General features: G+C 44.8%; 1 protein-coding gene across 1 annotated transcript in view; it reads left to right on the top strand.

Annotated features, from left to right (window-relative positions):
* MRPS6 (mitochondrial ribosomal protein S6) overlaps positions 1-6,294 on the top strand; it is a 114,357-nt gene extending 108,063 nt beyond the window's left edge. The window contains exon 3 of the mRNA XM_082244916.1: positions 6,037-6,294. Coding sequence (XP_082101042.1) covers positions 6,037-6,229 — 193 coding nt within the window. The 3' untranslated portion in view covers positions 6,230-6,294. The remainder of the gene's footprint in view (positions 1-6,036) is intronic.
* Positions 6,295-18,109: the final 11,815 nt, after the last annotated feature.

The raw sequence follows: 18,109 nt of genomic DNA, 5'->3' as shown, positions 1-18,109 counted from the left end.
TTAAAGTATATCTACACACAAAAAAAAACAAAAAAGTGATTGATATATTACAGCTTAGCAGTCTTTTAGATGGGGTGTCTGATTTAATTTTTTTTTTTTTTCCAGCTTTTTTGTTCATTTATTTTCACCTGGTGATCCTACCAGTAAGACACTTCCTGTTCTAGGGGGACCACTTTCGCTCACTGTAATGTATTAGGAGGAACAGTGTTGTCACCCAAGGCTCCTTGCGCCTGTTCAGCACTACTGTGTTATCAGCCCTGCCCAGGTCCCCTCTGAACTACAGAATACGTTCCCTCACTAAGAGGAGTAGGCATGGAGGTGTTTTGTAGACCATGCTGATAAAACAACTCACAATGAAAGATCCATAAAGACATGGAAGAGCGAGATGAGTGAACTTGACTGGCCTGCACAGAGTCCTGACCTCAACCCGATAGAACACCTTTAGGATTAATTAGAGCAGTGACTGCGAGCCAGGCCTTCTTGTCCAACATCAGTGCCTGACCTCACAAATGCCCTTCTGGAAGAATGGTTAAACATTCCCATAGACACACTCCTAAACCTTGTGGACCGCCTTCCCAGAAGAGTTGAAGCTGTTATAGCTGCAAAGGGTGGGCCAACTCAATATTGAACCCTACGGACTAAGACTGGGATGCCATTAAAGTTAATGTGCAGTTAAAGGCAGGCGCCCCAATACTTTTGGTAATATAGTGTATATGACAAAACCCTTTCATTGGCAGAATGAAAAATAGAGACAGGCCAGAATGCAGACAATAAAAAAAAAAAAAAATGGGGAGGGGGATGGGTTTGGGTTTTCATATTCATGTAGTGGAGGAAGGACCGCTGTTGAATAAAAGGGAAGTGCAATTTTTGAGTTTGCTTTAACAGACAAAAGGGAGAAAAAAATAGAGAAATTTACTATTAGTTTGCATACACTTAAAATTGTGTATCACTCGAACAGGATTTTTCATTTTTTACCAAAATCTTTTATTCTCAGGTCATTTTGCATGCACTGCATGTTTAAAGGAGATGTACAGCCAAGCTCGTTTGGCTGTACATCTATGGATCACATTAGTGCAATTCATTTTGCACTCCTGTGACCTGTTTTCAGCAGAGATTGGGCTGAAGTCATGGATGACAGTCCAGGCACCGTGTCACTGCGACAATGGAAGTTGGGATCTGCCAGGTTCCTGGACTGACACCAAGCTCAGCCCCTCAGCGAGCCGCTGAGAGGCTGAACCGGCCGCTCCCGCCCTCTCCACAGCCCAGCACTCCAATGAGCGAGGAAGAGGCAGAGCGGAGAGCTGACGACTGACAGTCAGCAGCTCTTTTCAGGGAGCTGTCAGAACTGAGCGATAGCCGGTGTTTGATCGCTCGGTTCTCAGTGCAGAGGCGCTGGGGGACCGATGCTGCATCCACCTAGGTAAGTATAAATGGGGGAAAACATTAAAACCCAAACTTCTCTTTTAAAGATCTACAGTACTTGGAGTTTTTCTTTTTATAAGATTTTAATGAAAGTGAACCATGAAGTTGTGAAATCGAGGGGGATCCAACTGATCGTTGTGTCAGTAAATGTTTGAGGTTTTACACCTGATTATTACCCTCAAGCTATTAGTCAGGGAAGCTTAATTCACAAAGTCTAAGGCTGTCCATACACTATACAATTTTCTTATTCAATTTCCTTTAGATTTACCTTAAACTATGTAGTGCAAGGGCTTGCCTGACTGCATACAAATTGAAAGTGTTTAGGTTTGACCCTATATTACATGGTTTTGGTAAATCTAAAGGAAAGTTGAACAAGAAAATTGTATAGTGTATGGCCAGCCTAAGCATGTGTCTTTTGCAATAGTAATTGTTCTGTTGAGCTATACAACTTTTATTTTTAACACTTACTGAAAATAATGATTGTTTCAGCTTCATGAGCTGAGCCTCTGCTTTGATTACAATTAAGAAAAAAACATTATATATGCCTCTCACTTAGATCAAGTAATACAATGGAAAGTAAATGAACAGAAGAAAAACCAAAAATCAAATCAATATTTGGTGTGACCACCCTTTGCCTTCAAAACCGCATCAATTCTTCTAGGTACATTTGCACACAGTTTTTGAAGGAACTCGGCAGGTATAGTTAGGGAAAAAACATTTTGATCCCCTGCTGATTTTGTACGTTTGCCCACTGACAAATGATCAGTCCATCATTTTGAGTCCTGGTTCACACTTGTGCGATGCGGGAAGGCTGCGAATTTGCAGCCTGTTCCGCATCGCAAACGCACCCTTGGCAGTTCACACTGCCATATGCGATACGCAGGGGGTGTCAATTAAATGTTAACGACACCCCCAGTTTGATCGCATATCGCAGTGCGATCTGACAGTTCGCACAGTATCGGATCGCACAAGTGTGAACCACTGTGCGATCCGATCCTGATGCGGCTGGAAAAAAGGGTCATGTGCGACTTTTGTGCGGGTGCAGTGCGAATTTCAGCCATACAAAGTGTATGGCTGAAATCGCACCGCACATCCGATCGCATGTAATGAAGGAGCAGTGCGCTCCGATATTACATGCGATCGCCGCACTCGCAAGAGTGTGAACCGGCCCTAATGGTAGGTTTATTTTAACCGTGAGAGACAGAATAACAACAAAAATATCCAGAAAAATGCATTTAAAAAAAGTTAGAAATTGATCTGCATTTTATTGAGTGAAATAAGTATTTGATCCCCTATTACTCAGCAATATTTCTGGCTCCAGATGTCTTCTATACAGGTAACGAGCTGAGATTAGGGGCACTCTCTTAAAGGGAGTGCTCCTAATCTCAGCTTGTTACCTGTATAAAAGACACCTGTCCACAGAAGCAATCAATCAATCAGATTCCAATCTCTCCACCATGGCCAAGACCAAAGAGCTGTCTAAGGATGTCAGGGACAACATTATAGACCTACACAAGGCTGGAATGGGCCACAAGACCATCGCCAAGCAGTTTGGTGAGAGGGTGACAACAGTTGGTGCGATTTAGTCGCAAATGGAAGAAACACAAAATAACTGTCAATCTCCCCCACTCTGGGGCTCCATGCAAGATCTCACCTCATGGAGTTTCAATGATTATGAGAACGGTGAGGAATCAGCCAAGAACTACACTGGAGAATCTGGTTCATGATCTCAATGCAGTTGGGACCATAGTCACCAAGAAAACAATTGGTAACACACTAAGCCGTGAAGGACTGAAGTCCTGCAGCACCCTCAAGGTCCCCCTGCTCAAGAAAGCACATGTACAGGCCCGTCTGAAATTTGCTAATGAACATCTGAATGATTCAGAGGAGAACTGTGTGAACTGTTGTATGTGACCAAACTCAAGCTCTTTGGCATCAACTCAACTTGCGTGTTTGGAGGAGGAGGAATGCTGCCTATGACCCCAAGAACACCATCTCCACTGTCAAACATGGAGGTGTAAACATTATGCTTTGGGGTTTTTTTTTCTGCTAAGGGGACAGGACAACTTCACCACATTAAAGGGATGGACAGGGCCATGTATGGTCAAATCTTGGATGAGATCCTCCTTCCCTCAGCCAGGGCATTGAAAATGAGAAGTGGAAATGTATTTCCACATGACAGTGACCCTAAACACACGGCCAAGGCAATAAAGGAGTGGCTCAAGAAGAAGCACATTAAGGTCCTGGAGTGGCCTAGCCAGTCTCCAGACCTTAATCCCATAGAAAATATGTGGAGGGAGCTGAAGGTTTGCGTTGACAAACGTCAGCCTCGAAGCCTTAATGACTTGGAGAGGATCTGCAGAGAGGAGTGGGACAAAATCCCTCCTGAGATGTGTGCAAACCTGGTGGCCAATTACAAGAAATGTCTGACCTCAGTACTTTATGGCAAAACTCATGTTGCCAGTCACAAAGTCATGTTTTGCAAAGGGGTCAAATACTTATTTCACTCATTGAATTGCAAATCAATTTATAACTTTTTTGAAATGTGTTTTTTCTGGATTTTTTTGTTGTTTTGGGTCTCACTATTAAAAATAAGCTGCCATTAAAAAAATACTGATCATTTCTTTGTCAGTGGGCAAATTTACAAAATCCGCAGGGATCAAATACTTTTTTTCCTCACTGTAGGTTGTTCCAAACATTTTGAAGAACTAACCACAGATCTTCTGTTGTCGACTGCCTCAATTCCTTCTGTCTCTTCATGTAATCCCAGATAGACTCCTTGATGTTGAGATCAGGGCTCTGTGGGGACCAAAACAACACTTCCAGGACTTTTTGTTATTCATTACACTGAAGATAGTTCTTAATGACATTGGCTGTATGTTTAGGGTTTGTTGTTCTGATGCAGAATAAATTTGGGGCTAATCACACACCTCCCTGATTGTATGGCATGATGGATATGTTTATGCCTGTATTTCTCACCATTGACATTTAGTTCCATACCCATCTTCTTTGGTTCCCATACCCCCAAGGGGGTTAGAAAAAAAAAACCCTGTCCTAAATTTTTCCTGGAGGTTTTTCATTCTGAATGGCACCCAAAACAGCCTTGTAGCACATCTGCACTGTTTTAGAGGTTTCATCCTAAATTGTAGTGCACCACAATGCAAGATGAAACACCAATGTAAGTTGTGGTGCGCTGCATTTCAAAAAATAGCGTAGACACTTTTTTTTTTTTTTTGTGCTATCTAATGTATTTGTGGTCTGTTCAAATGAATCGGCTGCAATGCATGGTTAAGGCTGCATTCACATGTCAGCGTATTGATCGCGGGCAGAATCGCCGCGATTCCGCCCGCGATCCGGAAATCATTGCAAATCGCGGGACGCATGTGCGTTGCCCGTGATTTGCAATAGCACCCCAAACGCTGTGCGATGTTGCCGCGATTTCCGCCTGCCGAATCGCGGTAACATCGCGCAAAAAAAAAGCGTGACGCATTACGCCCAAAAAAGGTACAAGAGCTTCTTTGGAGCGTAATGCGCCCCGCGATTTTTTTTTTGAGCGATGTTACCGCGATTCGGCAGGCGTAAATCGCGGCAACATCGCACAGCGTTTGGGGTGCTATTGCAAATCACGGACAACGCACATGCGTCCCGCGATCTGTAATGATTTCCGGATCGCGGGCGGAATCGCGGCGATTCTGCCCGCGATCAATACGCTGACATGTGAATGCAGCCTAAGTATGGCATAGGGTATGTAATTAGAATGATAAATATATAAGAAAAAATTGTGTCACGTTAAGACCCGGTTCACACTTCTGCGAGTGCCGGGTTCGCATGTAATGTCGGAGCGCACTGCTCCGACATTACATGCGATCAGCTGTGCGGTGCGAGTTTAGCCATACAGTTTGTATGGCTAAATTCGCATCGCACCCGGTGCAAACACGCACAGGAGGCATTTTTGCAGCCGCATCAGGATCGGATCGCACAGCGGTTCACACTTGTGCGATCCCATCCTGTGCGAACTGCACGATCGCACTGCGATATGCGATCAAACTGGGGGTGTCGTTAAGATTACATTGACACCCCCAGCGTATCGCATATGGCAGTGTGAACTGCCGGGGGTGCATGTGCGATGCGGGAAAAGGCTGCGAATTCGCAGCCTTCCCGCATCGCATATATGTGAACCGAGCCTAAAGGGAAAAAAAAAAAAAATGAACTCAGCCATTACATCATGGGACTGCTAATCTGCGGTGTTATTTTTTTACTTTTTATTTTTTTTAAAGTGAAGCTCCTCCCAAACGCTTGTTCACACTGAAGGCTTTACTGCAGAGTTCCCTTGCTTACAATGCCAGCGCTGGCAACCAAAGCCGATTGACTAATCGGTTTGGGGTACCGACATCGCAGGATCCCTGGACAGGTAAGTGTCATAATATTCAAAGTCAGCAGCTACAATATTTGATTTGTAACTTATATATAATTTTTTTTTTCAGACTGGAGCTTCGTTTTAGGTTAATAAATGCTTTATTGCAATGCTCTGCCTTGTATTTTCCCTCAATGCAGTGAATAGTACTTTGTTCTTAATTATATATATCTGAGAATCTGCATTTTCTTATTTTCTAGGTACTTCTTAGTTGACTTCTATGCTCCTCCCACTGCCGTTTCCAGCATAATGAATCACCTAGGTCGCGATATTGACGTCATTAGGCCAACTATACTGAAACATGAAGAAGAGAAGAGACCAGAGAAGCCTTGCACAGGAATGGAGCCCCCCACCAATTTGGAGGAGAAATTTAGGACCAGGAAGAGGAAGTGACTCCCCCTGTCCCCACGTGTTTCTACTGAAGCAGAGTAGCCATTTTTCTAATCAGTATATGTATTTTTTCTTATACTTAATAAAGATATAAAAATGAAACAAAATGAAACAACTATCGCATATTCTGTATTAATAAAACTGTTTTAGCATATGTGGATCTCTTTAGTGGAATGCTCCAGTTTAACCACATACTATAGAAGGGCTTTAGTAAGCTTTATTGTGTCTGTTTTGGGTATAATCTACCAATAAAAACAGATAGGAGTACAACTGCTCAAGATCCATATCAGCATCTCTATAATCTACGACAGTCTTTCTCAACCTTTTCAACACAGAACTTGAAATACCTTTTCAGTCTCAGGTAACCCCTAAAAAATTTCTATATCTACAACTCATGATACATTTGAGTGATGGTCACTGGGAACAATGCTCCTTACATTTGTGGCCATTGGGAAGAATTACCCCCCCCCCCCCCCCCCCACAGCTTAAGTGTCAGTGGGAACTTATCTGAGAATCAGAAATTGTTCCTTGCTCAAGGAAATCCTAGCAACTTCTGGAGGAACCCTAGGTTGAGAGACCCTGATCTAGTAAGTATAAGAAGAAACAACAAAACCAGCACTTTCATGGAACTCTGTCATATAAGAACATTTGTGGATCAACACACAAATACTTTGGGTCACATAAAATCACAACCTTAATTTGAAAGCAACTAAAATCATGATGTCCATTACATAAAAAAATAAATTCCCTTTCGATAATTGACGGACACAGCTCATGATCTTCTTGACCATTGGGTTATACTGCTATAGGTACATTGCCTAACTAGGTAAGGACCTAGTTCCTTGCTGGGATCTCTGCTTCTGGCAATTTCTTTTTTTTTAGATAGATTTTTTTTTTCTCCTGTTTTTTTTCCTGTGAGATCTACAATCAACTGCCAGACTGGGCGACGGGCTGGATTATCTAGATTGAGTGGTCACTCCAGTCTGGACAGCAAGCACACGCAGACCTCAGCTCTGCTCTAGGTCAGCCGCGACATAGCCCCACTGGACGGGGGCTGCCCTGCGAGTTAAACACCTCGTGAGGTTGCATAGGACTGGTTCTCGGCCTGCGTTGCAGTCTTCCTTCTGCCCGAAAGCACCCCATTTAGATGGCAAGGAGGTTCTGTCTGGAGCGGTGCCCACCTGGTTCCTGGTATGGTGAGTAGCTAACCCCTCTCCCCCTGGAGGGTTTTGGGGTAAATGCGGTTCCTCCCTGGGATGGCCAGACCCCTGGGTTCCCCTCCTTACTGTTAGGTCCCCCCTAGAGTCTAATGGTCCTGTGAGTCTGGTGGGGTCATCTCCTTCTCTCTGCTGCAGGATCAGGGGCTGCTCTGTGGCTGGCGACTGGGTGGTGTTACCAGCGTGGTGGGGATGTCCCTTAGTAGTGTTTTTGTGCACTTTTGTGGGTTACCCTTATTCCTCATAGAGTCCTTGGAGCACATTTCCCCACCTGACCCCTTCTCAGAGCCTGCGGGGCCCTCTGAGTCCCAACCATCCATTGATGCACTGACGGCGGTCCTGGGGTCCTTTGTGTCCTGGGTGGAGGTGGCTTTTGGGCGGCAGGGTAGTAAAAAGCGCCCCCCGCATTCCAGTGCTTCATCTGTCTCCTCAGATTCTGAATCCGATCTGGCCGCTGCAGACGGGGCCCGCCCTGAGGGGTCTGTGGCCTCGCGTCCTGAGTTTTCAGATAGTGAGGATGATTCCTCCACTACTGTAGCTGCACAAGAAAAGGTGCTGGTGGCCGCACTTATTGTGTCTGTGCATGAGACTTTAAAAATGGAGGATGCAGCTGAAGCTGCGGCGGAGGAACCAGTTTCCTTTGGCACTCACAAGCCGTCTAGAGTGGCAAAGCTGTATCTGTTTCCTTCCTATTTTGACAGATTTGTCGCAAAAGAGTGGGAACGTCCAAAACATCCCTTTGTGGTCCCTAAGCAATTCGCAGTGAGGTACCCTTTGTAGAGTCCCTCCTTAAGAAGTGGCACTCTGACCGATCATCACCATTGCCCTGGTGTCACAAACTCTGAGTGGACTAAGCTTTTATGCCATGACCTGGGGGATGAGAAGCTCCCCCCTGCCTTTGCTGTGCTGGCAGACCAGTTGGTCCAGGGGCTGCAGTTTATCTCTGATGCCTCTTTGGATGCGGCTCCCCTGATTACTAGACTGTATGTTTCGGCAGTGGTCCTTAGGCATGTTTTGAGGCTCAAATGTTGTCTGCGTAAAAAGCCTAATTGATCTTCCTTTTCAAGGAGATTGCCTGTTTTGAGCTACCCTGGATGACAACAGTAAGAGTGGGGGGGGGGGGAGAGCAAATTTCTTCTTCAGGCTAGTAAGCGTAAGGAACCTTGTCACAGATGTAGCCTGTCCTCCTTGGCTCATAGGAAGTTTTTTCATCCCTCAGGGTCAGCTGACAAGGGTTCAAAGCCTTTCAAAGCCTCTTTGGGAGGATCTAAGCGAACTTGGTCTGGCAAGTCCAAAGCGGGTTTCTCCAGACCTGCAGACCAGGCTCCTTCTGCATGAAGGTGTGCCCTTATCAGTGCCTGGGGTGGGGGGACGCCTTCACTGGTTTCTGGACCCGCGGACCTCCTTGGTGTAAGACAAGGGGGTCCACGAAGTGATACGGACCGGCTACAAGATCGAGTTTCATTCTTACCCTCTGGAGAGGCTCTCTCCTTCCAATGTGCATCTGTCCCTGAACCGATTGCAAGCCGTCTTCAGGAGTGGTGCAAGAAATGTTACTTCAAGGGGTAATTGTTCCGGTTCCGACTCTGGAACATATTCAGGGGTTTTATTCAAACCTGTTCACGGTCCCGAAGAAAGAAGGCAAGGTGCGTCCAATTCTGGATCTCAAGGCCCTGAACTGCTTTGTGCGGGTTCAGAATGGAGTCTGTTCTGTCCTTTCCTCCATTGATATCAAGGACGCTTACTTACACATTCCAATATGTGTCTGTCGCCAACACGTCCTTGGCTTTGCCGTGGGAGAGGAGCATTATCAGTTTGTGGCATTACCCTTTGGTCTCGCCTCTGCTCCTCGGGTCTTCACAAAGGTGTTGGCTCCGGTGCTGGTGTTGTTACATCAGCGAGGAATCGCAGGGCTGGGCTACCTGGATGACTTTATCTTGCGAGCAGAGTCTCCTACTGCTCTGATGGACAACGTGGACATCACTATACAGACTCTGAGGGAGTTCAGTTAGCTTCTGAATTTTCAAAAGTCTGCTCTGTTTCCTTCACCGAAACTGGATCTGACTCTGGACTTGGCTCTAGCCAGAGGGTTCCTTCCTCTGGACAAACTCCAGAAGTTGCATGCTGTGATTTATCTCTTGCAGTATAGCAGTCTAGCAGGTGGGCGTCCCTCCGGACTTGCATGAGGGTACTGGGCCTGTTGGTTTCTACCTTTGAGACGGTCCCATTTGCACAGTTCCACACGAGGTCCCTGCAAAGAGAAATCTTGGCCAAATGGGACAAGTGTCCGAAGTCTCTGGACAATCAGATCCAGCTAAACTGAAAAGCAAAAGGGTCTCTGATCTGGTGGCTTAGCTCTCCAGCTCTTCCTCGGGGCAAATCTTTTCTCCCCCTGTATTGGACAGTGGTCACCACAGATGCCAGTCTGTTCTGGTGGGGAGGTGTCCTGGGTCGGCACTCTGCTCAGGGAGTTTGGACACTAGAAGAGTTCAGACTTCCGATCAATGTCCTGGAACTCCGAGCGATCAGGCTGTGCCTGAATCATAGAAACATAGAATGTGTCGGCAGATAAGAACCATTTGGCCCATCTAGTCTGCCCAATATATCTGAATCCTATGAATAGTCCCTGGCCCTATCTTATATGAAGGATAGCCTTATGCCTATCCCATGCATGCTTAAACTACTTCACTGTATTTGCAGCTACCACTTCTGCAGGAAGGTTATTCCATGCATCCACTACTCTCTCAGTAAAGTAATACTTCCTCATATTACTTTTAAACCTTTACCCCTCTAATTTAAAACTGTGTCCTCTTGTGGTAGTTTTTCTTCTTTTAAATATGCTCTCCTCCTTTACCGAGTTGATTCCCTTTATGTATTTAAAAGTTTCTATCATATCCCCTCTGTCTCTTCCAAGCTATACATGTTAAGGTCCTTTAACCTTTCATGGTAAGTTTTTTCCTGCAATCCATGTACTAGTTTAGTAGCTCTTCTCTGAACTCTCTCTAGAGTATCTATATCCTTCTGGAGATATGGCCTCCAGTACTGCGCACAATACTCCAAGTGAGGTCTCACCAGTGTTCTGTACAGCGGCATAAGCACTTCTCTCTTTCTACTGCTTATACCTCTCCCTATACATCCAAGCATTCTGCTGGCATTTTGTGCTGCTCTATTACATTGTCTTCCCACCTTTAAGTCTTCTGAAATAATTACTCCTAAATCCCTTTCCTCAGATACTGAGGTCAGGACTGTGTCAAATATTCTATATTCTGCCCTTGGGTTTTTACGCCCTATGTGCATTATCTTGCACTTATCCACATTAAATTTCAGTTGGGATGGATGGATCACTGGATGGATTGCCTTCAGGGGTGTCCAATGCAAATCCAATCAGACAGTGCCATGGCTTATGTCAATCACCAGCGTGGAATAAGAAATGTATTGGCAGCTCTGGAGGTAGCTGGCATTCTTCGGTGGGCAGAATATTTGGTTTCTGCCCTCTCCGTCGTACACATTCCAAGGGTGGAAAATTGGCAGGCGGATTATCTTAGTCGGCAGGCACTGGAACAAGGGGGGTGGTCCCTTGAGCTGTGTCTCTGGTGGGGAACCCCTGAAGTAGATCTGTTTGTGTCTCGGCTCAAAAGGAAGGTGCACAGGTTTGTGGCACGGTCACAGGATCCACTAGCAGAGGCCACAGATGCGCTGTGGCCCCTGGGGCCAGTATCATCTAATTTACGCCTCTCAAGCTTCTGCCGAGACTCATGCGCAGGATCAATGCAGAAGGAATTCCGGTCATTCTAGTGGCCCCGAATTGGACTCGCCAGTCTTGGTACGCCGACCTGGTGTGGCTCTGATGCCCCTTGGAGACTTCCTCTCAGGAAGACTCTGCTGTCCCAAAGGCCAATCTTCCATCCTGCTTTACAGTTGCTGGCTTTGACGGCTTGGCTGTTGAAAGCCAGGTGCTGAAGGATAGAGGTTTGTCTGGGTCAGTGATTCCCATACTACTGAAGGCTAGAAAGTCTACTTCTAGGAAGATCTACCATTGTACATAGAAAGCATACATTTCACGGTGTGAGTCGCTAGCTGTTCACCCTCGGGTCTTGAACTTCCTTCAACTGGGGGTTTAGCAAAAATTGGCCTTGAGTACCATTAAGGGTCAGGTGTCGTCCTTTCCAGTCTTCTTTCATCGACCCTTGGCCATGCACTCCCTTGTTTGTACTTTGTTTTTCAGGGGGTTCGACATTTGACTCCACCGGGGCGGTCCCCACTACCGCCTTGGGATCTCAACTTGGTGCTTTCAGCTCTACAGAAGCCTCCCTTTGAAAATATGTGGGAGATTCCCATGCCTACGCTATCCCAGAAGGTGGCCTTTTTGGTGGCTATCACCTCTGCGCGCAGGGTGTCTGAATTGGCAGTGCTGTCTTGTTGTTCCCCTTATTTGGTGGTCCACAAAGATAAGGTGGTTCTTCCCCCTGTCTGTCATTCCTTCCAAAGGTGGCCTCTCATTTCCATCTGAATGAGGACATTGTGTTGCCTTCCCTGTGTCCCTGGCCAAAACATTCTAAGGAAATTGCGTTGACTTCCCTGGATGTGGTTTAGGCTATTCAGGTGTACCTGGCAGCTACGGAGTCTTTTAGGAAATCAGACTTACTATTTATGCTTTGGGATGGGCCTCGAAAAGGACTATCTGCTTCTTCTGCGACCATTTGTAGATGAATCATACAGACTCAGGCCTATTCGATTAGGAGTCAGGTTCCTCCTTTCCCTGTGCAGACGCACTCTACGCAGGCGCTCAATGCTTCTTGGGCTTTTCGTCATCAGGCGTCAGTAACGCAGGTGTGCAAGACGGCTAGTTGGTGGTCGGTGCACACTTTTACAAAACTTTATAAAGTGGATGTGTTTGCATCTGCGGATGCCTTTTTTTGCTGCAAGGTTTTGCAGGGAGCTGTTTAGGGGGCTTGTTCCCTCTTTGGAGGTGTAATGTTTTTCAGGTGGGCTCCAGTTGCTTTGGTTGAGCTCCTGTTACCTGGTTGGCTATGGTTTACCCTTGGGAATTCTTTCTTGCTGTCCCCACCCCTCATGTTTGACTACTTTGGGACGTCTCAATGGTCCCAGCTGTGTCCATCATTGAACGAAAGAGAAAATGGGACTTTTGACTTACCATAAAATACATTTCTCTGATGTTCATTGACGAACACAGCACCCACTCATCTATGGAGTTGTATTACTTCTGACACTGCTTGTAACAAAACTGAGTACCTGTAGCAGAGAGGGGGGGGGAGTATACCTGCCAGGACTGCCCATAGTTGCAGTCAAGTTCTTCTTCTGCCTGGTGGCCTACTCCTGCAGGGGGCAGTATAACCCAATGGTCAAGAAGATCAGGAGCTGTGTCTGTCAATGAACATCGGAGAAATGGATTTTATGGTAAGTCAAAAATCCCATTCTACCACCAGGCCTCAACCCAATAACTCCTATCGCTTTCATCTCAGATAATTACCTAGCACAGCCATTCTCAACTACGGTTCCTCCAGAAATAGTTAGGGGTTCCTTGAGTTGTGGCTGAAATACCTTCTTTTCGATGGGGCATGCATAGTTCCAGGGCCATTGATACTTGGCACAGCAAGCATCATGACACAAATTGTTTTTTTTTTTTTTTTTTAAGCTGTCTGTGTCAAGTGTGACATTTTGTTTTACCACTGACCCCCTGGTGGAGGAGTTTGAACAGGGGGGACCTGAGACCTTAACATTATTTGGGGTCCTTCTGGTGTAAAAAAAAATATATATATTTTTTTTTTCCGAAAGTCCATTTTTTCCTGGAGATTAAGGAGGTAAATCTAAAATGTACATACATGTTTAGTTAGTAGATCATACATTGCATGTATGGTACACCTATCCATAAAAATATAGGGCACATGATGTTACGCACATACAAATACTGTATTTAAAAAATATTGCAAACATTACAATCTTGGGAATAGAATCATATGTACTCTACTTCAAGAGAACCAACAAAGAGAATGCTTGGAGAGTTACAGGGCCTGGAAGAGAAACTGACAGAACCAATGGCCAAACCTGGATAACATAACAAGGGTAGTTTCACATTCCAGTGAAGTATAGTATATGGCAGTGATGGCAAACCTTGGCACCCCAGATGTTTTGGAACTACATTTCCTATGATGCTCATGCACTCTGCAGTGTAGTTGAGAATTATTTGAAATGTAGTTCAAAGACATCTGGGGTGCCAAGGTTCGCCATCACTGGTATATAGCAACCACTCAGTATTTATGGTACACTTATCCATAAAATAAAGAGCACATGATGTGTCTCTGGGGCACAAAGTCAATTCAAAAATAATATGAATTTATTCTAGAAATGTCCCCTAATAAATATGCATATACTCCCGGATCCATGAATAATAAATCCAACTCACCCTAGCTGTAGGTGTATGTAAGCCACGTGTAAAGTGAGGCATCAACCACGCACTGTATGTACTCTATTTTGCCCAGTAATGACAGCTAGGGGGCGATCAATATCTCTTCACTCAATCACTGTGTACCTGTGAAACCCTATGAGATACACAAATGGCACCCTATGGCATATTATAAAAAAAAAAATAAAACATTGGCCAACCTGTACATTCAGGTCAATCAATAAGGGAAAAACACTAACCCCTGTTAAATGCAGCCTCACTGAAGAATCAATGTGTAAATACTAGCTTACAAAATAACACAGCCATCCATCGGAGTGCAAACCAAGTGGGTAAAAACATTTTCTCATTGAAATTTAGCAACGTTTTACTAACTTTAGAGGTACTTTCACTCTGTTTCCAGCACACTTTTTTAGTCCTCACTAAAATTCTGGTATAGCCCTTTTTAAAGGAATGGATGCTGTTGCCACTGATATATTTTCAAGCTCACTCTGTGCAGTCATGAAGCGCATTCAATATTGCAACTCCAAACTACAATTTACAAAGTGAATGTATACCATATGTTGACCTGATTAAACCAGTTCTGGATGCAATTATACCTTGGGCATTAATATGGAATCCCCCCCCCCCCCTTATTTCTGGCTATAACGGCCTCCATTCTTTTTTGAGTATGCCTGTGGGAACTTGTGCCCATTCAGCCAACAAGCCAGCATTTGTGAGTTTACGTACTATTGGATGATACGACTTGGCTAACTATTGAAATTCCAATTCATCCCAAAGGTGTTCATTACCCTCCACACCTGGGGCTCTATGCAGACCACTTGAGTTCCTCCACAGTACACACCAAAGCCTCTTTGCAGACAAGTCAAGTTCTTCCACACCAAGTATTCTGTGCAGGCCACTTGAGTTCCTCCACGTCAAGGGTTATATGCAGACCAGTCAAGTTCTTTCACACCAAGTGTTCTGTGTAGGCCACTCGAGTTCCTCCACGTCAAGGGTTATATGCAGACCAGTCAAGTTCTTTCACACCAAATGTTCTGTGCAGGCCACTTGAGTTCCTCCACGTCAAGGGTTCTGCTCAGGCCGCTTGAGTTTCTCCACACAAAGGGCTCTATTCAGTCTTCTCAGGTTCCTCCACACTAAGGGCTCTATGTAGTCTACTCAGGTTCCTCCACACCAAGGGGTTTATGCAGGCCACTTGACTTCCTCCGCACTAATGCCTCGTACACACGCAACGATTATCGGCCGACCGATCGTCCGACTTTTGTCCAGTGTTGTTGTGTTGGTTGGAATGTGCTGTAGACTGCACACAAATTTTCTCGGCCAACAAAAATCAACTTCAGAAGTGATGTCATGTGCTGGTTTACTTTCCGTGTGTTTTTTCTTCTCTGAGCATGCCCAGTCTTGCTCATCAAATTTTTGTCTGCCGAAATCTGTACTGACTGATGGAAAATCGGCCGTTGTGTTGACGGCCAACGAAAATTTTATAGCCTGCACACCAGATTTTTCGGCCGAAAAGTCGGAGTCGGTTGTCGAAAGCATCATACTAACAAGCTGACAATCGGCCGATCGGACGTTGGCCGAAAATTCCCGGCCAATAATCGATGCGTGTGTACGAGGCATAAGGGCTTTGTGCAGGCATCACACTATGTTTATCAAACCCTGTCTTTTCTCTTATGTGTCAGTTGATAACCAAAAGAAAATAATTTAGTAATTGCTTTTAAACTTTGAACAATTTAAGGGTATGTAATCGGAAATTAAAAATGATCAGAAAAGTTGCACTATAATAGTTGCCTTCCCCCTCCATGGAATCAGTAGACATAATACTGCTTTGTGGTTTCTAGTAGACTAGACAACATTTGTTATCATTGTGTTAATGATGACACTGGGTTAGAGCATAGAACACAATGCACTTTCATGTCTAAAATATTTAATTCCTACTGCATATTTTCGTACTGTTATTGTTTCTATTTTTTTTCATCGGTATCTTTGATATGTATTCCCATTGTCCAGTAAATTGTTAAAGATGAACTCCAGCGATTATATACTTTGTGCTTTATTAGAACAAAATGACACTGACTGTGCCTCCAAATCGATAGTCTCCGGCAATGTAATTAAAATACAAACCATGCTGTCAGAAAAACAAAAAGCAAAAACATGACCAATGCATATTAGTATCTCCGTTCCGGCACAAAGGTGCATTGCAAGGATAAACTTCTCAATGTCTCAGTAACCTCTAGTCTCCAGGATATATAGTTGTTTCTGATAATCCTAATAATTCTGATGTGTAATAGCACTGGACCGACAGAAGCAAGAATTTCTTCTGATGGATACACAGTGGAGTGTGTTTTCCTTCATGGAAGCAGATCTGTAGTGGAAGTGAAGTATAGTGTAAGTGGGCCATGTTCTGGTCCTAGGCTGCTACCTCTCTTGGCACTTTTCCACTGCAAGTACCGGCTCAGCTCCACTTGGCCCGGTTTGGTTTTCCACTGCATGGTACGGTGTTGGAACAGTTCTATACGGTTTGGTACGGTTTGCTTTTCCACTAAAGTAGTACTAAAGTAAGTGGGTGGGATAACAACGATTCTCTGACCAATCAGTGGCTAGTAGTGACAAACAGTCAAGGCTGCATGCAAAGGATTGTGGGATTTGGTACCGGTACAGCCCTCTTGGAACCACAACTGAGGTGGTACTGTTTATGGTACTGTTTAGAGAGCCGTACCGTTCGGTTCCATGTAGTGGAAAAGCTCTGCCGTACCGTACCGAACCGTTCCTACACCGTAACATGCGGTACCAGCAGTGGAAAAGCACAAAAGCGAGCTGAACCGTTCGGTTCCATGCAGTGGAAAAGCACCTTCTGATCACAACAAAGGGATTGCTCAAAAGTCAATAAGCTCTTGGATGTGTACTAAGGAGCACCTAGTACAATTGTTTGTATAACCTAAAGATCTTCTTGAAATAATTAAGAGTAACAAAAAAAGCCTATGTGTTTTTTTTTTTTGGGGGGGTGGAGCCTCCCACTTTTTAGGCCCTGAGCAACCCCAGCATTGGCTGTATTTGATGCTGTTAACCAATAGGCGTTTCAAAAACACCTGCGTGTGATACAGACATTTATACTAGTTGCTCCTCAGTATACATTCAAGAAGGGGTAATCCTGAGAAGACCAATATACCTAATAAACAGGTGCAGTCTGCCTGTTGCTTCAGCAATATTTACATATAGTGCACACAATCTGTGGTGGACCAGAATAATAGTAGTTCAAATATAGCAGTGGTAACCTAGACCAGCCTTTTTCAACCAGGGTGCTAAGGCACCCTCAGGTGCATTTTAGGTTCCTCAGGAGTGGTATGGCAAAATGCCTAAAAATTGCTCCAACAAAGACTGGAAGGTAGGTCAAGCCAACCTTATTGGCATTGCCACTAATACTGCAGCATTACAAGCACTGACCCTGTGCTGGGTCACCCACCCATGTCCTACCAACTGATGACATTGGTTGCTAAAGAACACACTGGGTGCCCACACAGTGTCTTTGGCTTCTCCTCCACTTCCTCTTTCCAAGTGCCAGGGCCATACTAGCTGCATGAAGGAGAGAAAGGGAAGGAGAAGGACTGGATAAGTGCTACCTATGCTGATCTCTTCTGAGCACTGCAAAGCTGCCCAGAACTGTGACTGTCAGCCCCACCCTTTAATTCCAAAGATCTGAACACTGACCAAGTATAAAGGCCCGTACACACGTACCGATCGTCGGCATACAAACGTCGGTGGACGAAGGATCTGCCGATTGTACGCGTGTTAGTATGGTGCCTCCGACAGATGTCTGCGCACAATCCGCGGACAAAAGTCTTTCTTGCAAACATGAAAATATTTGTATGCCGACACCAGAACGGACGATTGTTCGCCTGTCAGTACACAATTCTGCCGACACACAGCTACAAATCCCAACACGCATGATCAAACCAAATGAGTTCCCGGAAGAATTTTCTCTAGTAAACTCAACATTTTATTCAGAAAGAACTTTCGGCTCGCGGAAGTCCAAGAAATAGGTGAAATGCGGAGCACATGCTCATCTTGATAAATGTGAGAAGAAGGAAGATGCTGCTCATAATGCCATACTTTTCTAATAAAAAGGCATGTGTTCTGTTATGATGAAGATAATGTTTGTCTATTCTATCTGTTCTATCAAATTTTAGAATTAAATAATTTGAACTCTTCACCATTATTTTTGTATTTTCACACCAAAGATCT

This window comes from Pelophylax lessonae (genome assembly GCF_965119305.1).
Source record: "Pelophylax lessonae genome assembly, chromosome: 2".
In the NCBI taxonomy this organism is placed as follows: domain Eukaryota; kingdom Metazoa; phylum Chordata; class Amphibia; order Anura; family Ranidae; genus Pelophylax; species Pelophylax lessonae.
This window is presented reverse-complemented; position numbering and strand designations above follow the sequence as displayed.